At 29.2% G+C, this 23841-nt stretch overlaps 1 protein-coding gene across 5 annotated transcripts in view; it reads left to right on the forward strand.

Annotated features, from left to right (window-relative positions):
* Positions 1-16610, forward strand: part of LOC142320490 (uncharacterized) — a 95583-nt gene extending 78973 nt beyond the window's left edge. For 3 of the 5 annotated variants that reach the window (XM_075358335.1, XM_075358334.1, XM_075358338.1), the window contains 5 exons: positions 4588-4716; positions 5654-5767; positions 9369-9497; positions 12722-12829; positions 14432-16603. In XM_075358335.1, the coding sequence (XP_075214450.1) occupies positions 4588-4716; positions 5654-5767; positions 9369-9497; positions 12722-12829; positions 14432-14704 (753 nt within the window). In that variant the 3' untranslated portion in view covers positions 14705-16603. Of the gene's footprint in view, positions 1-4587; positions 4717-5653; positions 5768-9368; positions 9498-12721; positions 12830-14431 lie in introns of all 5 variants that reach the window. The other 2 variants (XM_075358337.1, XM_075358336.1) reach the window with 2 other exon arrangements.
* Positions 16611-23841: the final 7231 nt, after the last annotated feature.

The following is a 23841-nucleotide window of genomic DNA, read 5'->3' on the forward strand; positions in this document are numbered from 1 at the left end:
TTGCTAGATTTTGGAATTGAAATATTACCTCAGGTTCTTGGTAGTTTAGTAATTTTTCAAAGTACTTGCCGAAAATTTGCAGTTGTCTTTGTTGTTATGGCCTAATTTTCTCTTTTTACCCTAAAGCAAAGGCTGGGTGATTGATATTTGGTAAGTGTGGTAAATTTTAATGTACTTATTTATTTAATTGAAATAGACAGGCATGAAACCCATGAATACAATATCATATTAAAAAAAAAAACATAAGTACTTAACAAAATTATCATTCATAAGTTAGAATAGCTCTTGATAAGGTATTAACTGTACTGTAAGTGTACTTTACACAGTAAAGGTAGTCTAGTAATAGATGATATATGAGATTTGATTGAACCAAGAAAATATTGAAAATTATGCCTAAGCAGTCTAGTCATTATTATATGTAAGTCAAAACTGAAATAATTTAGGATAGTCAAAATAACTACTAAAAATTTTATTAGCAAATATTAATCTGTCCTTGTCATAGGTGATTCAATTCTTGGTATTTTTAACAAATTAAAAATATTAATAAAGTTAATGATCGGTAAAGTGCATAGAATCACAGATTTTATAGGCTGCATATCTAAGAAAAATTCTCTGTGGTATTTCTAGTAATTTTAATTGCAAGTCGGCAAAAGGTCACTAGACAACAGAGCCATAATTTAGTACTACAGTATATAAAATGCATAACCAAAAAAATTCTCCCGAGTTGATATTTCTAAAATTTGTAGAGAATCTTAATTAAATTTACAATTTTTAGTGTCTTACAGTATAATCTTCGTATTGACTGAAGGATAACTTTGTATCAAAACCTACACCTAAGTCTTTAATAGAAGATAGCTTTTGTATTATTCAGTTACACAGTTATATCAACATTTGCAAACCTTCTAAATTGAGTATGAAATCAATTTTTTTAAGTTGGAAGAAATAATATATAAGTTAATTTTTATACAAAGTTCAAGTCAACGAAGTAATTGAATATCAGCTAGATTTATAATAATAGGCTTAAACAATTTCATATCTGCAAAAAATAAAAAAAAAAAAATATGAGTAGTGTGTAATGAAACTGATGTCATATATAAATACTATGAAAATTGTAGAACCTAAATGTATGCCTTGTCTTAGGAAAAGAAGAGCATTTCAAGAATGATTGAAGAGCTTAGTTAAAAACTGTATAAAAAAGGCAGAGCATTTCTTCACTAAAAGAGGATGAATATATTCTGGGCCTGTCAAAGAATTATTAGATCAAATGGCCCCTTTCAACATCATTCTCAGTTAATGTTTAACTGCAGCAGTTAAATGTAATTTTAGCTGAGGAAAAATCATTGCTAGTATTCACTCCCAAATTTTTTTTAGCAAAAACGTACAATACCAGTGCCCTTATTAGCATACTCATTTCAAAAAGCATACAAGGTAGATAGATCTATTGTTGTCATTATTATTAGCAAATTTAAAAAAATCTTTGGAATCATCAGATAAAGATTCCTAAACTTTAAAAATATAAATTTTCTATGTTTGAAAGTTTCTTAATAATTTTAATTAAGATTTAGCCCAAAACTAGTATTATTTAAACATACAGTGTTTCTTATGAGACAACCTATCTTTAGTTTCAATGATTATTTTTTTGGGGGGGAAACACATCATTATAATCATGGAAACAATTTGAATAAGTTGACGATATTTTGAAAATAAAGTATTTAATATTAAGCTTTTAATTGAGTTTGGAAAGGTTTGAAAAGATCATTCAAAAAGTACAGTCGCAGCTAATAGTTGAGCATGTATCCTGTTTGTTGCTATTATGACCAGCGACATGCAGGCATGGTTAATATTGTCTTTCACACAGTTTTATCAGATACTTTATACTTTGTTAATATTATGAAGTATAATTTTTGCATTATTATTATACTGTTGGTGTTGTTATTTTCATTTATTTTTGCAACTGTTTGCAATATTTCTATCAAAGACTCATCTGTATAAAAAGAACAACAGATTACATAAAGGTATTAAAAAATCATATCAGTTAACATTATACATTTATTTTAACTATGAAACTTAAAAAGTGTAAAAGCAGTTGCAAGCAACCATTTTTTCTGGAAACCACTACTGGATTTCAGCTTTCCTCCAGTTGTTGGTAGTAACTTTATTTACCGCAAACGGGTGATAAGTTGCGTTTCCATTCTTATTACACTTCCTTGTAAATAATTTAAAAATTCATTTGTAAACCAATTTTTAAAACTGTCCCTATTCATTTCTGAATGATAATCTGAAGAACAGGCTTTCAATTTACTGCTGTAAACCTTACGTTGTTTAAGAATCCTGTTTTAGCTGAACCTGCATGGCATACTATTAGACTGCCTTTCTGATGAACATTTTAGTTTTAATGTGTAATTTTCTTTGAATCTTTCCATATGCATTTATGAAAATGATTTTCATTAAGCCATGTCTTATCTATGTAAAATATATGATCATCAAATATATTTGATCATCACATGACACTTTTAATTTGTGAAATATATTTAAAATTCAATTCTTTTTAATGCAATATCTGGTTTTTCCATCAAGAAATGTTGACCATCTTCAGTTTTTTTTTTTTAATAACAAAAACCAATTTTTTTCACAATACGGCGAACGGTCGTAGACGATAGATTTACATCCAGTTTTCCCGTACTTCCTCTTTGAAGTTCTTAATGGTAGGGATTTCATTCTGAACGGTAGGGGTAGTACTGGTATAAGATTGTGCACAATGCACGACTGTTGAAATATTCCAGTAACAGATTTGCATTCCGTGTCCTATTTTCCTTGGCATTTCAAACTGAATGCAACTGTCATTACAATAGCACTCCTACATATCCTTTGTAGTGACCTTCATCTAATGTTCATGTTTCGGTGATGGGTTCATGAACTTTATCAAAGTAAATTGCACTACGGAATTCAAAGTCTTATAGCTTTTGAAAAAATGTTTATTTATTGCAGATTGCTTTTTTCAAACCACTCTTAATTGTACAGCCTTGTTGACCAGTAAACAAAGGTGTCTCCATCTCATTCATATTACACTTAAGATAGTTACAGAGAAATTACAAAAAAATCTTTAACTTATTACCCAATAAAAAAATGCTTAACTTACTATTCTAAACTGTCTTTGACATAGGGCGATACTGTTAAATAAACTTGCTAAGAAACCAGCACGAACTGAACATATCAAAATAAAATATTCGTATGATTTATTAGATATCATAGCTAAGGGCTTAATGAACCCATCAGACTGAAGACTGGCATTGCAATTGATTTTTACTAATATACAATGACATAATATTAATATACTGTAATCAATATTGAGACTGTACTGCCTACTGAGAATGCTTCTTCAGCCCTTCACATATTTCCAATTTCCACAATTTTAAATCTATTATTATGATCCTCACCATAAAACAGGAATGTTTATTAATCCAACTCAACAAATAAAAATTCTACAAAATTAATGCCTGATATTAATGGAAATTTATTTTTTTTACACCTAATGTTAACCGAAATGTGATGATTTTACCTGAAAACAACCTGTATGCTTAAATAGTAGTAGTTTTTGGCTAAATCTTAATTACAATTATTGAGAAACAATTGTTTAATCTAATTTTAAAAATAGAAGCTTTTTATTATTGGTTTGGATTTTATAGCAATTTAAAGTTCATGTTTTCAAAAAAAACTGCAAGAAATTCACCTTTCACGCCCCTAATTTTCAAACGAATGACTAACTAAAATCGGCTGAATCCAGTTAGTGCAAAAATAATTGGAGTTTCTGATACCTTCATTTTTATTGTGTGATTTTTTTTTTTTAAACTAAGATGCAATAGTTTAAACACAAGCGCCATCTTTCATAGTGACCACTGTAATACGTAGCTGCAACTCTTCAGCAAAGATTTTTATATCATGATCAATATAAAATTCCGGTGAGGCACGACATGTTTCATACGCTATAAAATTCCATTTCCATATTCAACACACAAGCTTTAAGCTTATGTGACAACAAAAAATAAATAGATATTTAGGGTCAAACTATCATTCATTAAATGTTGAATCTTACATAATTTATATTTTTATAATCTGGTATGTATTCATTAGATATAAGATTAGAATTTAAAATCGTAGGTAACATTATCTTTAAAGGTAAATTATATTTGTCACAGAAATTTCACCATAAAAACAATATTAACACTAATGTTTGTAAGATTATAAAAACCGAATCGATAGAATTACTGCAACAGTTGAAAAAATTATTTGATTGTAAAAGATTACAATATGTAGAAAAAATCTGTAAGGTGAGTGCATTTTTAACGTTTGAATTTGGATGATTAAATTTGGCCTAACAAACATTTTCTAGGTTTTCTCATACAAAGCCTGGGCCATTAAAGTCACCAAATAATAATAATAATAATTTGACTGTGGCTACATAGTTAATGTGCATGTGTGTGTGGAGGGGGGAGTGAATTAGAGGTATAGTTTATTTTTATTTTATGAATTATACAAAAAATCATAAACATTTACTTTGTAGCATTCATTTTTTGTTCTGTGTTGCAGCAAGTAGATTTAGTACAACTGAAACAGGAACCGGTTGATACGATTAATGGTGATATTCCAAAAGATCCTTTAGCAATTGAAGAGACAAACTCAGTTAAATCAAAAACTGTAAAAGTTGAAAATGAAGTGGTAAGGGTGTTAGATTTTGCATACATTGGAACACCAATTATCTAGATGAACCTTTGCAAGGCCAGATCTGGATAACTGGAAAAGATAATTTAAAAAATTTAATATATATAGTAAAATTAAAAATAAATTTTTAACATATGTACAATGTAAAAAAAAATTAATATGGTACAGTAATGTGGTGCAAAAAATGCAATGTGTAGAAATTTGCTTTTGTAATTACTTAAGGAAAGTCCTATATATATATAGTATACTATAGCATATATAGTTTATCTATATATAGTTTTTTCTATATGAATTGCCAAAAAGGCAGTAAAAAAAAACCCTTAAAATAAAGATAGAAAAAAGAATTCTTGTTGAAACAAAGATTTGAGTGTACAAGACTACACATTTTTTTACATGTCATACATATCCTCATGTCATTGAGCCATGGTGGGGTAGCTTTATTGTTCACACTAGTTGAACAAATTGCAGTTATTTAAGAGACTAATATATATATATATATATATATATATATATATATATATATATATATATACAGGTCATAACCTTCATAATATAATAACCTTTGATAACATCTGGATCCATTGCCTTCTTTCTTTCCATACTACTTCTACACAATCCAATTTGTGTTTAGTTGTCAAACCTAAAACATCTCGTTTATCTTGCCGCTTCAACAACATTTTTTCCACCTTATCACACTCTGCATGAATTTCATTGTTGTTTAATTTCTTTTGCAATTTATGTTTTGGAATACTATGCCTGTATTTTCTTACATTACCCGTAAGTCCGTATTTCATTCGCTCAAAGCCAAAGCAAGTTCAGAGGCAATAATAATTATCAGAATAAAAACAGTAACCTTTCTCTGACAGGTTATATTTATTAAATATTAGTTTGTTTTCACAGTTTATAAGGGTTTTTCTTTATCTTCTTTTTAAAGGAATCTGAGAAAGTTTTACCGCAGCTTAATCTTAACATGAAAACCGATGAACTTGAAATAAATTATTTACACACTGTGAAGACAGAAGAAGAGGTAGAATTTTATCCAGATCATGTAAGTATTTATTATTATTGGATATTGTAACAAATATGATTGATTTGTCTCCTGTTAATTTTATTACTGTATTTCCTTGTTAATTAATGTATTTTTTTCATTTCTGTGAGTTCTGTTTTAAAAAGATTGTTTTTAATTTTATTTATTTCTATTTAATTAATACGGATGTATTAAGTTGTGTGTAAATGATAAATTGTTAATGCGTGAGGGCAAAAATGTTGTTTTTAAACTTCAGTGATGTCTAAAATGTGTGTATTTTAACTTGTTGATAGAGTTCTCATTTTAATAAGCTCTGGGTAATCGGTTGTTAATTGAAATCATTTGTCATATTTGAATATTTATTAGGTTAGTAATTAAACCTTACCCGATACAGATTAAACAGTCATGACATATAATTTTATTAATGAAATAAAAATAAAATAAAATTTAATTCTGTATTTACATTAGGAAAACTAACACATTTTCATATTATTACAAAAGATATTTGAAGTTATTACCCTGCAGACAGGTTGCAGAAATGCTAAAGTAATCATACTGACAGTCATCTGATGCAAAATGTTATCAATGACTTCACTTTTTTTGTGAACTTTCACCTTCAGTTATTGTTAGTGCAATTTTAAAAATACGGTAGTGTACAGGGTTTTATATTTGTACAGCATTATAACGTTATAAAAAATGTATGTTCAAAAATGTTCATTTAAAGGTTTTTTTAATTTCTGTATAAAAAACCCATGATCCTCTCTAACTTGGTTGCCTAAATAGGGATTAAGCACATGTTAGGTCTCGTATAAAATACCAAGCTGTCTAACCAGAATCTAGACCCTTCAGGGCTCAGATAAACCCAGGTGAATCTTAGCCTACCCCATGGCTGCAGATGTCGCTTCGCTAGCCATTCCCAATTTACCTGGACTGGCACCCTGGACACCGCAAAGTTTGCTTAGGTTGCCATCCACTCAGAGGGCTCCACCTTCTAGTCCTTCGCATTGTATGTTATCCTCATGGTTGTGAGAATAATACTGATAAATAATAATTATATTATTCTGGCTTTACAGAAACCTGAAAAAGAAACTAAATTACAAAATAAAGAATAATAAAAACTGTGGTAACTAAAGTACTCATACCTTTGATGACAAAAAATTCATAACATTTCTTTGCAATAGTAGCAGAAATATAGTAATGAAGTAAAAGGATTAATCTATATTTTCCTTAATGAATATCTTTAATCCACAACTTCACCCACCCTGGGAGCTACGGACTCGGTTGAAGGATTAAAACCTTCTCTGGGATAACACGAGTTTATCCTGCAAATTCGAAAATAATTGGTCATTTGGTTCTTGCATGATGCGTTTACAAACAGACTATATATATATATATATACATTTCCAAATTATTATGATCTGGAGAGTGTACCTGATTCATGCAAAAGTTAGCTTTTAACCTACTAAAAAATACCCTGTTCGAATTTTGAAAATTTGACAATTGTTTGCAGAGATGTTACAAGAGCACCATTTGCACCTCCCAAAACAACGCCCTAGGGGCATCCTGATTGTTACCCGTTGATGTTAATGATTGGTCTAGTTTCCCATGAGATGCACGTATATCTCACCACTCTAGCCTCATACGCAGTCTCCACAGGAAGCCTTATGTTAAACAGAAATCTTTTAAATTATTTAATATTACTCGTACTTGTAATATTATTCAATTGACTGATACGCATCATCAGCTCAAACAGTGATACAGACTCACAGTTCATTTATTCAATTCATTAAAGTTTTTGCTTCAACTGGCAAATCTCCACTACTACATACATATATTTTTTTCTGCATCAGAAAGATATCAAAAAACCTCAATATGCTGAGAAACACGGGTAAAAATTTGGTTGCGATTGATAGAGTAGTTTTTCTGTTTATCCCTAACAAACAAAAGTGCTCTTCCTCTTTGTATAACAGTATTGATATAGATAGGAAGTGTTATCAACAAGTACTGCTTTGTTGAGGTGAATTAATTTGAAGTTCTTCCAAAAATATTTTAATTTGAAAGTTGTTTAAAAAAAATTACAGATTGCTTGCATGATTATATAAATGTAAATGTAAATATATAAATAAAAAATATGAGTGGAAATCTCATACACAACCCAACAGCTGTTTTTAATGAAAACTTTATGTTTTCATGCAGAACAAACATATTTTGCTGCTTTTGTAAAATTAGATGCTAATATTTTTATAATTAAACTATTAAAATCCCCCAATATCTTCATTGTTCGCATACCATCTAATTCATAAACTATATACAATGGTGACTTCACTTGTCATAAAGTACTTGTGTAGCTATTTATAATTATTATTGCTTTACATCTATTCTCAAACTTGAATATTTTCTGGATCTATGGAAAATAGCTGAAACCAACAGAACTAGGTAAATCACCTAATATAACATCATATCGGCCAATTAGCATGCGAGTTGTGTGGTGGTAACAGGCCCACTAGACACAAACAACATAGTGCTTGCTAGAGTAGTGAAGTAGACTATCATCGTGAAGGCGATCATCTGTCCAGCTGGGTGGTTGTTTTTTTTTTCATGTTGCTGGATTTTGGAATCGAAATCTTTCCTCGAGTTCAAGGTAGTTTAATAATCTTTTGAAGTACTTCTATAATTTTTCAATTTTCTTTGGCGTTGAGGCCTAATTTTTTTCATTTTTATCCTCAAGCAAAGGGGTGGGTAATTTGTATTTTGAATCGTTGGATAAAGATTTCTCAACGAAACAGTATAATTAAAAAATAAATCTTTGTGACTAACAATATTACATATACTTTGTTCTTAAATAATTCTTAATTATAAGTAGATCTATATTGTTTTTGAATCTTTGGAAGTTTTTATTATTAATAATTGTGATAATAAGTTATCAGCTGTGATAACCACTTTGAAAATTAAGTTTTTTTATAAATATTTTTGGTACATGATAATCAACAATATTGTTAATACATAACTGCAATTCCTTAAAAAAATTTGTTTATCTGTGGTTAATATCTAATCCCTTTCAGGCATGGCATTTCTTTTATGCTATAAAATTCAGTTTCCATGTTCCATGTACAAACTTCAAGGTTACTAATATAAAAGAATAAGTATTATTTACAATCAAACTCTCATTTAGTGAATGTTACAAAATTAATATTTTTATTTCTGGTAAGATTTTATGAGGTATAAAATTAGAATTCAAAATCTTAGATAACGTTATCTCTAAGGTAAATGATATTTATCCTGATAAAAAAATTTCAGCATAAGCAATATTAACATTAATGTGAGTAAGATTAGAAAAAACAAAATCATGAGAATTTACCTCAAGAGTTTTAACAATTATTTGATTGTAAAAGATTACAATTTTTAAAGAATATGTAAGGTGAGTAGCAGTATTTTTTGATAACACGTAGCAAAACCCGGCATCTTAAAGTCACCTAATAATAATAGTAATAATGTAACTGTGGCTGCACTATTTATGTAAGTGTTAAGCGATTTAAAGATGCGATTTATTTTTATTTCATAAATTATACAAAGTCATAAACATATTTACTTTCAAGCATTCATATTTTGCTTTTTGTTACAGCAAGTAGATTTACTGCAGCTGGAAGAGGAACTGCTTGATGTTAGTAACAGTGATATTGAGAAAGATCCTTTAGCAATTGAAGAGACTGACTTAGTTAAATCAGAAAATTTAAAAGTTGAAAATAAAGCGGTAAGAGTGTAAGATTTTGCGTACAGTGGAACACCAATTATCCAGATAGACCTGGCAAAGCCAAATGTGGATAATTGAAAAGAATAATTTTAAAAAGTTTTATCTTATAAACTGCACTTATAATTTTATATTTAATGGGTAAGACATAAGCAAAAAAAAATTAAATGGAAAAAGTAAACATATTTAAGAAGAAATTTGAAAATGAAAATACAATGTTCAACGTAACAAAAAAGATATATAGTAATATGATACAAAAAATAAGTATAAAAATTTACTTTTATATTTAGTTCTACAAAGGCCAGTTATATATTTTTGCTAAAAAAGTATATATAAGTATACAATAGCAAAAAAGGCAGTTCCAGTATAAAATCCAGTATAAAAAATATTGATAAAAATAAGTGGTATTGAAGCAAGGATTTGTTTGAATACTAATTAATTTTTTTAAATAATGTACTAGTTTTTTTTTAAGTTCTTTGTCTGGATTTTAAGCAGTCCAGTTATCATCTGGAAAATTGGTGTCCCAGTGTATTATCTTTTCATTACTATTATTATTATTATCTAGTTTGTAAATTTTGGATTACATCCGATCCATTTCTAAACTCATATGTAGTATTATTTCTGATTATTACCTTTTAGGAGAGCATGTGAACTTAACCATCATGGCTCTACTTCCTTCTCTTTTTAAAACCTCTTCATCTGTTCACTATATGTTTCTTCTTCCTCTCCTCAGTTCATCTTCTTTCTATTGTTTGTCGTTTTTGCTCTTGTTCAATTTTCCTATTTCTAATTTCATCCATAAATTTTCTTCTGTGCTTGATTTCTTCTTCTGAGATTTGCAGTCGTTCCAGGTTGTCTTGTGTTTCTTTCATCCAAATGGACTTTAATTTACTTGGCTTGATGATGTTGAAAATTTTCTTAGCGAGTTTATCATATTCAGTCATCCTGCTTAAGTGTCATATGTGTTTTTGTTAAATGAATTGCAGAAAAGTCAGTTGAAAAACCCAGTAAAATAAAGATCAATAAAAAATTTCTTATTGAACCAAAGATTTATTTCAATAGTGTTTAAATTTTTCAAATAATGTATTGCTTTTTTTTAAGTTGCCTAGTCTGGATTCAATTAATCACCAACATACTTACCGCTGTGCCAAATAACCTCAAATAACAAAAAAATAATCACCAAACATAATAACAGAACCCTAAAAACCTAATATGAAAATTTGACTTTCATGGGATGCTGCATTGTCAGTCTGTACAAAATCCTATAACAGAGCTAATCAAAACTAAGGAAGGCAAACTTAAGGGTAAATTTATAATTATAGTCATAACATTAATACTAAGATTATTTAACATGTTTTTGTATTATTTAAGTTGTTACAAAATAGTGTTAACAACATAACAGATATAAAAGTATTTTTTTACTCCAATTTATACCATATTGTAACAAGACCGGTATAGTGAGGCTGAGTAAAGGATTGCTACCGATTATAAAAGTAATGTTAAGTACAATTGCAGGAATCCAGAAAGGGACAAAAAGGAGAAACTTTTTGTAAAGTATGGTCGTTTAACAATTATCCTTTGTTATACTGCCTGTTAACATGCAGTGAACACCTGTTTTATGGTGAGAAGAGGCCAGGTTTGGAATTCATGGGAACAAAAGCCTTGAACGAACAAAAGTTTTCACACTATGAGTTGGGTCCAGTCTGGTAGGTAAAGAGGCTAGAAGTATAAATAGCTCAGTAAGACCGGCTAAAAGAGAGTTCTATTAGAACCAGTCTGCAAGGTGTTACGACGTCAGTCCCACAAGGGCAGTTCAGCAAGGAGAGGCTGCGAGTTGTGTGAGTTCGGTGGAGTTTTGCAAACCAGTCCAGCGAATGAGAGTCACAGGTGTGTCTGCGAGATGGGAGTGCAAGACGTCAGTCCACCAAGGAGAGTCTTGAATCCAGTTCGATAAGACTAAGATGATGCCACGAGTAATTCCAGTAAACAAGAAATACTATCGGTGAGTTATAGTAAAACTATAAGTGTATAAGTGGAAGAAATAATGCGATAAACTTTAGGTAGATAGCAAGGGTATTTGCAAGTGAAATTTATAAGATCGTTTGTTAATATAAGACAAAGTGTTTAAAAAGGGTTAAAACTAGCAGTTTCTTTTGTTAATGAGTTGATTCTAGTTTTGTTTTTTCTACCTGGAATAAATTCTGAATGATTTTTTGAAATCTGTCCTATGTATATAATCTGTATTTACTATTGACACTTATGACTATTTGATGTGTAATATTTTGATTGTTATTCTTTGTTGATTACATTATTTATTTGGATTTGTTATTGACACGTACTATTATCATTTACTACTATTATCCTGATTATTATTGTGGTTGTAATTACTATATTAATAATTGTGTTCACTATTTGTTTTATTATTGTCACTTATTATTATTAATTTGTCTGGTTATAATTATGACATTTTAAACCAGTAAGTTGTAATTATATAAACATTCTAAATTGTCCACCTCTCAATATTCTGATCGAGCCACGAAACATGCGACAATATACTAAGCATAAAGGTGTACAACAATATAAATATTATTTATTTACATCATCTTCATATTCTTGTATCTTCTTCACATTACTAAATCTAGAATGTTGAATCTTAATGATGAGTATGGGCAGTCATTTGTTATAGTATTATTATGTTTAATTATTTTTATTCTTTTTCTAAGATAATAAATTTAAATTTTAATTCATCTCAGTCTTTAACAATATTTTTTTTGTTTATAAGAATTGATGAATTTTAGTAATTTGCTGTATGAATTGAAGAGAATTGTACTTGCCACCGCTTTTCTTTTGTAAAACAAAGCATTGAACATAGTGATATTTAAAAGTTGGCAGAACTGCTTTTATATCAACCATTATTGTCTTTTCTTTCGAGTGGGAATGCGCTCAGCATTTGATCCATCCTATCAACTCTGTCCATAAATATATAATCATTGACAACGTTTGGAAGCATTACCTTCTTTCCTTTCCTTACTACTTCTATGCATTCTAATTTGTGTTTAGTTGTCTAACCCAAGACATCTCATTTATCTTGCCGCTTCACCGACATCATTTATGACACACTGAATTCAATTTCATTATTTAATTTTAAAGTAGATTTATGTTGTTTTTGAAGCTTATGGAACTTTGTAATTGTGATAAAAGCATTTATGTTTTGCTTTTTGTTACAGCAAGAAGATTTACTACAACTGGAAGAGGAACTACTTGATATTAGTAATGGTGACATCGAAAAAGATATTTTAGCAATTGAAGAGACCAATTTAGTTGATAATGAAGTGGTAAGGGTATATTAGATTTTTCATACAGTGAAACACCAATTATCCAGATGAATCTTTGCTAGGCCAAATCTGGATGATTGAAAAGGATAATTTAAAAAAGGTTTATCATATATACTGTACATATCATTCTAATGTTAAATGGGTAAGACACTAAGTAAAAAAATTAAAGTTAAAAAGTAAATGTATTTTAGTAAAATTAAGAAGAAATTTGGAACGTATGTACAATAAAAGAAAAAGAGATATAGTAATATGGTACAAAAAGTACATTATGTAGAAATTTGCTTGTATAATTAGTTTTACAGAAGTCTGTGTAAAAAGCTACCACATTATTATTCAATAGCTATCAGTTCCATCATATTTCTGTTTGCCATTCTCGGAGGGAACCTTTTTAAAATTATTTTCAAAGGGGTGGAACTCGCCCTCTCCACTATACCTATTTCAATTCAAAAATCTTAAATGGCAATAGTAACATTTAATTACATTAATCGACAAACCGAAAAAAATAATGAATTTTGGTGAAAAGAAAATTAAAATCCACCCTCCCATTCGCTCAGTAGGTGTGAAAACCATTTAGGTTGTACTTTATTAAAATCCAGTCCAACAAACTAACTATAAAGTTATTGATATTACTTCTTAAACCATTTGGAATAATCATAATCTGTAGATTAAAACTTTGAAAATTATTTTTCAAATTACAAACACAAAATTTTGCTCTTAAGTATTCTCAAAATTTTTAGCAGTTGAAAACTTATTTTTTTTAAATGAGACAATGTAGGTTGTGATACCTCATTGGAAGCCCCTTTGCATGACAAGTAATTTTGTACAAATAAAATAAAAATTGGTTCACTGGTATTTATATTATGATTAAAAATGTGTTTTTTTTTTATGTTATGTTGAGATACAGTGTTACTGACCCAAAGCATTAGGTCTGAAGTCATCCATTCTTGTTAAAAATATGGGTTTTAGGTTTCTCCATTATTGATAAAACATACCAGTAATCACAGCATTAAAACAAAAGTTAAACATAAAAAAACCAATAATAAGGTACCTTATCTTTGCTAGTAACATGCTAAACAATCTATTACCAGATAAACTTAATAAATAATTAAAAACTAATTCATAAATGAATAATAGTTAATCAAAAAATAATGTTTTAATTATTCTTTACTTAATTATATATATATATATATTGCCTACAGCAATTTTTTGTTTTAAATTGTACAAATCTCAAACTTTTCTTTGTTACAACTTGTAATAAAATCCCAAACAAAAAAGTCCAAAAGACTGATGATATGTGGGAGATCTAGTTGGATATGCAGTTGGACCTCTCATCTGATCCAACATCCAGGGAAGCCTTGTTCAAAAACATGGTAACATCTCAATAAAAATGTGTGAAGCACTATCTTGTTGGAAACTGTATCCTGCAGGAATCTGAGGAACAACAAAGTTTTCAAGCAGTTGAGGTACGTTTGCCTTCAAACAGTGGGCTCCATGAAAAAACAGACTGATGGTGCCATTTTTATTCCGTCATAATCGGACATTGATTTTTGATTTTTCTCTTTCATTTGCGATTGTAATTATTAGTTATTTTTAATTTTACAGGTTACTATCGATAAAGGAAACATCAAGGGAAGTACCAACGTATCCAATGAATGTAAGTGTGCATATGGTGATATAACGACAGAAGAAAATTTAGTGCAGAATTTAAGTAGTGAAAACATGTTATTTTTCCAGAAGGGAAAGAATTTGGTTTGTGAATATTGCGATGAAGGATTCCAATGTAAATGTTATTTAAAGAGACACATTAACTTTCATTGTAAAAACAAAAAAATAGTAATTTTTGTGAAAAGTCTCTTATTCATGATAACGATTTAAAAACCCACCTTATGCATAATGAAGAGAAAAATTATATTTGTAACTTTTGTCAGAAATCTTTTAATCGGAGTTCTGCTTTAAAATTGCATTTAAATGTTCATACCAAGGAAAAAAATTATATTTGTAATTTTTGTCAAAAGTCATTTAATCGTAAAGACACTTTAGACGCGCATATTAATATTCATACAAAAGAGAAAAATTATGTTTGTACCTTTTGTCAAAAATCATTTCATAATAAAAACAGTTTTCGGACACATATGGATACTCATGATAAAGAAAAAAATTATGTTTGTACTGTTTGTCAGAAGACTTTTAATCGAAGATCTGCTTTAAAATTACATTTAAATATTCATACCAAGGAAAACAATTATATTTGTCATGTTTGTCAGAAGACTTATAGTCAAAGATATTCTTTAAAAGTACATTTAAATACTCATACTAAGGAAGAAAGTTTTATTTGTAACTTTTGTCAAAAGTCATTTAATCGTAAAAACAGTTTAAGGACACATATTAGTAGATCTCATGCAAAAGAGAAAAATTGTTTGTAACTTCTTCCAAAAAGTTTTTAATCATCTTTCTAATTTAAAGGTATATTAATTTGCAATCAAGGAGAAAAATTGTTTGTAATGTTTGTCAAACATCTTTAATGAGAGTTGTACTTTAAAAACAAATCTCAATAATATGAACCATTATGACCATTAAAAATCTTATGTTAAGAAATTTGATTAAGGAGAAAAAACGAAAAGCATTCTTTCAAGAGTACATAATTTATAAAACAAGTACAACAAAATTTATTTAATCTTTATAATTTAACATTATATTTTTCTTATTTTTTACCACCCAGGACATCCTGATTAAAACCCTAGACACTAGAACTCTCACCACAGAGGCCAGCCTTTGCTATAAAACTACTTACAGAGAAAAAAAAGTAGATTTATATATTACTCTAGTTTATATGCAGATGATGTTATGCAGATTGTTCAGCTCAGAACCATGCCAATCAGATAATTTGTGGTACTGACAAATTCATAAAGGTGGTCTAGACCAGTTTTATGAATTTTTTAGTATTAAAAACAATACTAAAATTACGTTTTAAATATGTTATCAATGTTGACCTTAAAATCTTTATTAGTTTTTAATCTTTTACCAATATATATATATATATATATATATATATATATATGTAAAAAAATGACTGCTTCTTTTGTATATCAACTTTAAAAATTGATTTTATTGTTATATCCCGGTTGTGAATAATTTTCCTTTTTTCTTTCACATTAACAAACATGATTCAAAATGTTTGATAACCTTGAAAATAAACAAAAATAACATTTTAAAATAAACGTCTCAAATCACAATAGTTCTTATTACATTCTCAAACATATTCTGTTTACAGTAGAAAAATATTTTAGAACGGATAGGAGCTGCAAACCTAAACAATAGACTTGATGCCAGGTCATTCACTCTGAAATTCTATCTGCATCTCTACTATAAGTTAACTTTAACTCCGCAAATATGATTGATATTAGAAAATTTATCAAAATGTTTTTGAAGTGTAAAAGATTTCAGAATGATGTAATTTGATTTTATAATCTGTCTGTGAAAACTTTAACGTTCAGTTAAATATTAGTATTGTCAATTAATTTACAGGTTTACTTTCTATGTTATTTATTTTTTTAAATTTAATAAATAGTGTTCCACAGAAAATAGGTTGATTTTTATTTAAAACATACACCATTTTTTTGTAAAAACTAATTGTGATTTTTATTTTAGTGTGATCAGATGAAAATTTATTGTTTATCTTGTATTAGTTATAATGAATAAAACTAAATTAAAGCTCCCCACTTTGTCCAACCTAAATGGTGGGAGTGGTAGATATGTGTCTACATTCAGGTTTTAAGTTTGAATCGTGGTTTTGAATCTTTTAACACATTAAATAAATAAAATATGGTTTATCACTATCTTTTTGTATTTAAAAAAGTTTTTTGATCAATGTGTTTTAAAAATGATGTGTAATCTTATCCTTTTCATTTAATATTTTTAGTGTGTCAACCGTTGGGATTTGAGTGTGGCGACCTCATATAAAAAAATAGATAGTTTTGAGGTTGTATCATTTAAAAAAATGTCATTTTTCTATGTTTAATGGTCAAATAGTTATTTAAGTGTGTGTTTATACAGTGCCTATACTTCTTATTCTTTTATATGTCATTATTGTAATGACATAAAAGAATGCTTTATTTTCTTGTTTACGGAAAGTGTTAAAGATAATTTGTATCAGCATTTTTTTTTTGTTTTATGTTTTGACTAGTTTTCTTTCTTTTCTTCAGTCCATTTCTTTCCACAACCATCTTATTTTTCTATTTCTTAACTCATAATTGAAAATTAATATTCTAAGGACATCCTGATTTCTCATGGTTCCTATAGGCAAGAAAAGCCAGGAAATACAAATTTAGTTAGGAAATTTTAGGGGAAAAAATCAGAAAAAACTTTTAAAAATTGCATTTTTGTTACCAAATATTATATTAGTTATTAAATCAGTATTTTTTAAGTAATGCCAAATTATATGTGATATACTTTCCCTTTATATATTTGATATAGATGTCCTGTTCTCATTTACGTTAACTCAATTATTCTTTTATAATAAAGTGAGGAATATTCCAAATTGCAGTTAATTTTTTCACTGGTGAAATTTTTAAAAAAATTTGCCATTGAAAAATTTAAAGTTGTTAACTGTTCTTGGATTTATTTCAAACTACCGTGATTTTTTTGTTGTATTCTAGATAATTAATAATTACTTTTAAATGGTGTATAAAAAGACTTTAATGACAAGTGGTTAGATATAAACTTACACCCAGAATTCAGTCAGTCGAGAAGAGGTTCCTACCTCTTCTCACGCTGTTATCATACTTTTTGTTATTTGTGTAAAATAATTTTACACCGAGCAATATGGATCGAAAGGAAATGATTTCACATAGTTTACTTTGTGAAGTTTGCTGCTTTTCTTGATTAAGATAGCAACCATTGAAAAATCTTTTTATCTGCCGACAGTACTTCAACTCAGAAGACTAAAACTTTGATCTACAGTTGTGAGAACAGTGGTTGTGATATATATGTATATTCTTTGCCCGGACTCTCCCCCTCACCCCTTCTAATCAGAGTAATAGCATTTCAGCAGCAAATGATACATTTGAATCCTGCAAAATGACAATACAATTACTTCTTTTTGTTGTAATGATTATGTTTCTAAGGAGGAGATTATGTGAGTTCTCAATATTGTACAAAATAAGTTATACTTAAGTTTACGTGAAGATATTGGTGCAACTTTTAAAATTACTTTTCCTGATAGTTGTATAGTGTCAAAATTCCAGCTTGGAGCTATTAAATGCTCTTGTCATCAATTATGTTCCTGTAATGTACTTTGATGGCATTCTGCAAATACACTGGACTAATAATGACAAAATATTTTCAAGTAAATATTAGTAACGTTTGTTTTCTGTTCTAGTTTTCTTATCTGTATTACTTTTAGTTTTCCTTTAAGTTTTAATCATTATTTTCCTTATTAAATTGAAATCTATGTATCTTAATGTTTTTAAACAAACCAAGTTATGAAATATAGTTTTCTTTTTACTTGACAAAATAATGTAGGCTAGTTTTTGTGAAAAAGTTAAGCAATTCCTTGTGTGCCAGTTATTTTAAAATGTTTAAAAATGCTTTAGTTAGCTTTTATTTCTTATCTGTAACTTTTAGTTACCATGATGTTCATCAGCAAAAAACTTATTATAATTTTGTTATTTTTTGTTTTGTACTTTACAGTGTAAATTACTGAAACAATTTATCACAAAAATTAGCCCAATTTTAAATGTATATTGAAAAAATCATTAAAAAATGAATTTATTAATAGAATAAAAAGTATGAGTTGGGCAGCTATGGGTACGGTAGAGACTGCAAACAAAAATATTTATGCACTTTGTGGAGTAAACGGCAATAGCATATCATTATGAGAGTCAGGAAATTTTAATGAATTGGTCAGTAAAGTCAGGAAAAACGAACCTTAAAATTCAGTGAAAATCCTGTTTATAAAAATTTCTTCAAGTCATACTTATTGGAGATCCTTTGTAATTGTTTCAATTTAATTTATTTTGATTTTTATTTCAGCAGAAATATGTTAATTTTTAAAGCTCAAAATAATAATATTTAAAAGTTGTTGCCATCAGTTTCATAGGTATATAATTTACAATACTAGGTACTATTGTTAACGAAAGGGAGGGCGGTGCACTCTATTTTTATTTGTGGATTTTCGCTTTCTGCTACAAAGTAAAAATAGCTGGTTTAACTGAGATTTAATTGATTTTAGTTAGGTTAGGTGAGGAAATATAACTGACAATTCAGAGTATTGAAGTTTGTATTGTATTACCATAACTTTTTTTCCCCACCATACTCCCCTCAGCAATACAATATAATTAAAGCTCAACCCAGGGAAGTGTCCCTTTACTCTAAGGGAGCCTTCTCGCTCACCAGCATTAAATCCAGCATGGCAGTTTGGCCACCCCGATCGGATCTTTGATCTTTATTTTGCCTGCCTCTAATCCCCGTGAGGGGGTAACCAGGTTCGACTATGTCGTTCCCGGGCCCTGCACGACGGCCGGGTCTCTGTCTTGATTTTATCTCTGACCTACGCTAGTCCTGGCGCCCACTGCTGCTCATCGGAACCGGCTCACCTAAGCATACTGGCACTCAAATGGGGCTGTCCACCCTTCCCTACACCAAAGTCTACGGCATCTCCCTTCAGCGCCCTTGCCGTGTAACACCTTCATAGCATACGTGTCAAGGGCCCTTCAGTTCTCTTCTGAGGACAGCATGAAGGACACCAGGTTTTCAGGTCTTAATCTGTCTAGGTCCGCCAAAGGTGCCATTGTGCACACATAAATATGGTGTGCTCCGCTGTGTCCTCTCTGTTGCAAAACATGCAGCACGGAGTGTCCCGTCTGCCAAATCGATTGAAGTAATGTTGAAACATTTCTTGGCCGGAGAGCAATTGTGACATATAAAAATCTATATCGCCATGTTTCCTTTTCGTCCATATGTCTAAGTCTGTGATTAATCTCCTTGTCCAGGCTGCTTCATTTCCAGTCATCTATCTTTCATGCCATGTCTCCATTACATTAGCCTTGTCCTCACGCTTCCCCATACCATCGTAGCAAAGCTCTTGCACTCTAACTTGAAGGTCAATTGGCAAAGCTGATGCCAACATGCTCACTGCACTGTATGACATAGTTGTATAACACACCCAACAATGTTCACCTGTGGACTGTATAAACATGCCCAGTTCCTGATGACTCTCATTGCTCCACTCCAAACCGAGGCAGCATACAATAACACTGAAATTATCATTGACATGATTAATCGGCGTTTGGAAGCCCTTGGAGCCGACTGAGTAGTGATCAACACATTCAGTGATTTCAAGATTTTTTAGGTCCTTGTACAACTGTCTACTATGTGTTGACTAAATTTACATGATTTGTTGATCTGTACCCCCCAGGTACATTATCATGTCTCTCGTAGCAACTGTCAACCTAGCATTAGGTTTATTCTTCCCATCATTCTTCTGCCTGTTAGTGTAATGTAATTTATAATGTGTATTAAATTTTATTATATATAAATTTTTTTTTTTTTAAATGTTCATGTGTTACCAGTTTAATTGACTTTGTAGATGTGTTTCACTTAAATAAAAATACATCTTCATTAAAAAAATATTTTTGGATGTACTTTTTTTAATAAAGAATGCTGCTCTTAGTTTTTTAGCGAATAAAACATGTAATGACATAAGATATTTATTGAATAAGTTATTAAATTTATATTTGCATTTGTTAATATTGTTTAATGCAGGGAATCTACATTTGATCGCATTAATGTTTAATAAACAAAATTATTTTTGCAGCACCTTTTAAAACAATAAAAAAGTAATTATATTTGACTTTATCTGTTTTACTGATAATTTACATCCTTGGTTCAGAACATCAAGCATTTGTATCTAATTCAAAGAAATTAGGGCTTGATACAGCTACCCTTTTTACTGGATTTCCATAACAGTCCTATGTTAAAGAACAATTGCCATGAGAGCTTGAGCGTTACAAATAATCCAGTCTACAATAATTACATTAACATTATTAAAAATATCAGCCATTAAAAAATACCAACACCTTACATTACAGTTATATTCAGCTTCTCGCATTCAGTCTATGAGAACCTATTTATTAAATATCTCTGCCATTACCATATATCTTGACTAAAGTTTATGTACTTTTCAAACTTGAGTAATTTTTAATAAAACTTTTAATTAATAATATAGTAGTAATCGATCTAAGAAATTGTGAGTAGTCCACGGTACGAAGTAGTAGAGGAGTTAGTTTTTGAGATAGTCATTAATAGGTTTTAGGCAGAGCTTACCAAAAAAATAAGAAAATGTTTCAGATCGTCGATGACAGAAAACATGTTCCTAATATGTTAGATTTTGTAGATTAATAATCGACAAAAATTTAAAGTTTTATATATCATTATCGCACAATAAAATTGTTTTATAATGATAATGTAATACGGGAAAACATCGACAATGAACCGACACAAATGGACACCTTATTACAAGCTTGCCATCGCAGGGAGCAGTGAGAAATGAATTGATCTCTGTTGTGTAACAGAGATCAATTCAAGCTGTAGTAGGTGTCTACTACAGCTTCAACCCTGGTCGCTATATCACCAGCACAAAAGATGATGTAAACCAGTTTCCAAAATCCGATCTGTGTATCGATCTGAAGTTGAAAGTAAGATCAGGATTATTAAAAAAGAACGAACACATTTTCGAGGAAAAGATTTGGAGTCCTGCTAGCCAGCTATATGTTTTGTACGTATAACTGTTATTGCCCCAGATGGTATATTCCAGATATGGAGATGATCTACCTCAGGGCATTCTTTTTATTATTATTTTTTTTTTATTTTAAGTGTAGAATTAACTACTGGTAATTTAAAGAGAATGAAAAGATGATTGTCATTCATCTGGTTGTCATTTTCTTTAAATTGCCCTTTAAAGAGCAATTTAAATGATTAGATGAATTGATTATCACAGATTTTACGTAGAACAAGTCAGATCACCTTAAGAATATTGGTTTCTAATGTATTTATTTTAACCTGATATTACAATCTTATTAAATTTTATCTATAATTTAATAATTCCAACAAAAAAAAAAAAAATAATAAAGATCGTTGCTGCTCAATTTTTATAATCCTAAGTATAAATAAAATCTTAAGCGTAATACCATGAAGTTTTATTACATAAAAAAATAATAAAATAAAACAATGCAATATAACCTACTTTTGTTTCTGGTATTAGCTAAATGAATGAATTTTTCACTACTTTTCAAAATTCTTTAATTCTCTGAAACAGTTAATTTCATTATGATATCAGAGGGCGGGAGAGAGAGAGAAAAGTAAAATATCTTGATTTTTGTATCAATTGAATAAAACTGTCCATATATCAATATTTCAAGTGCAATTGGTTAATTTTTTTTTTAATTTTATTTCTGTGACATTTAATTATATAAACATAACAAATTCAGTTTGCCATGTGATAACAATTTTTTATCTGAAATTTAAAGACAAGAAAAAACTTTTTTATTTGGTAAAATTGACAAAAGTAGGGATAAAGAGATACAACTCCACTAGGACCAGTATTATTAATTTATCATATAAAGCACAAAATAAACCTATAAAAACCATTTGTCCAAGTGTGCCTCCATAAAGTTCTCTTGCATGGACTTGATACAACTCGATCTTTGATGTGAACTGTTACTACATTAACTCACAAATTCAATAGTATGTAGTTATCTAACTAAATAGAAATAGCATACATCATTATTTTTATAGATCACCACAGGTGATCGATAAAAATATATCAAACTTGGTTTTAATTATTAAATAATTCATACTTAACACCTTTTATGTCCGAGATGCTAATTTATAAGACATGCCACTTGCACTGGAACCATCAGGTTGTGAAGTATGAATGTATGTACTAATTCTTTAATTAACTTTCATATTTAATTGAAAGTTATTTTTGTATTTTTATAGAGATATCGAAGCTTTATTACATGTAGTCAAATCAAGCCTTGGTTCAGGAGTACTAGCGATGCCGGTTGCATTTAAAAATGTTGGCCTTCTGCAAGGGTTTTTGGGAACTATATTTGTCCGTTTACTTTGCACACGTATAAATTATCATTTTATCGTTCCCGATTCATTAAAACTTGGTTTAAACTTCATCCTTCATTTTCTATAAAAGTGTCTCTTCCATTCAAAATATGTGGTAGGGTTAATATCATAAAATAATTCAGCAGTATGTTGAATATTTACAGTTTATATACAAATACAATATACAGCAATATATAGAACTGTGTAGAAAAGAAAGTAATTTACGAGCAATCTGGTAATAGCTGTAATTATTAAAGAGAATGAATTAATAATTATTTAATTAATTACTTCCTGGTACCATTGTTTTTATTATATGGAACACAGTTAATACAGTGAAACTCCGTACAAGAATAGCAATCACAGAGACAAAAGATATTCCATCAAGTGAATCATTTCAATCTCTGGTGTAGGGCGATGCCGAACTCAATATAAATGTGTTCACATAATTATATAATGAATTTATTTTTAACGTTTCTTATTTGCGATTAAAAAAATATTTTAGCTCAGCAAAGATAGAAAAACAGTAAAAATAAATAAAAAATGTTAATTTATTAACCGCTTCAGAATTATCAGTTTTAATTATTTTGAGAAAAGGTGAAACCACAAACAGATTAATTTAATTAATAACTTGAATTCTTGAAACAAGCAGACCCCTCTTTTTTACTGGCCACAGGTCATAATTAGAGGCAAGTGTTAATAAGTTGTTTTAAGTGGAGTTAAATAAAATTTAGTTCTAATCATAAAATGTGTGTTCTGTGTTAATATATTTACTACAATTTTCACCTGTTAAAACTTATCCACAACTTAATTTACTGTTGTAGGAATAATACTTTAGTATCTATAATTCAGCCTACTTCATTTTAATTGTATATACGATTCATTATATCCCTTACAGAATT

Source organism: Lycorma delicatula, chromosome 2 (genome assembly GCF_047948215.1).
Source record: "Lycorma delicatula isolate Av1 chromosome 2, ASM4794821v1, whole genome shotgun sequence".
In the NCBI taxonomy this organism is placed as follows: domain Eukaryota; kingdom Metazoa; phylum Arthropoda; class Insecta; order Hemiptera; family Fulgoridae; genus Lycorma; species Lycorma delicatula.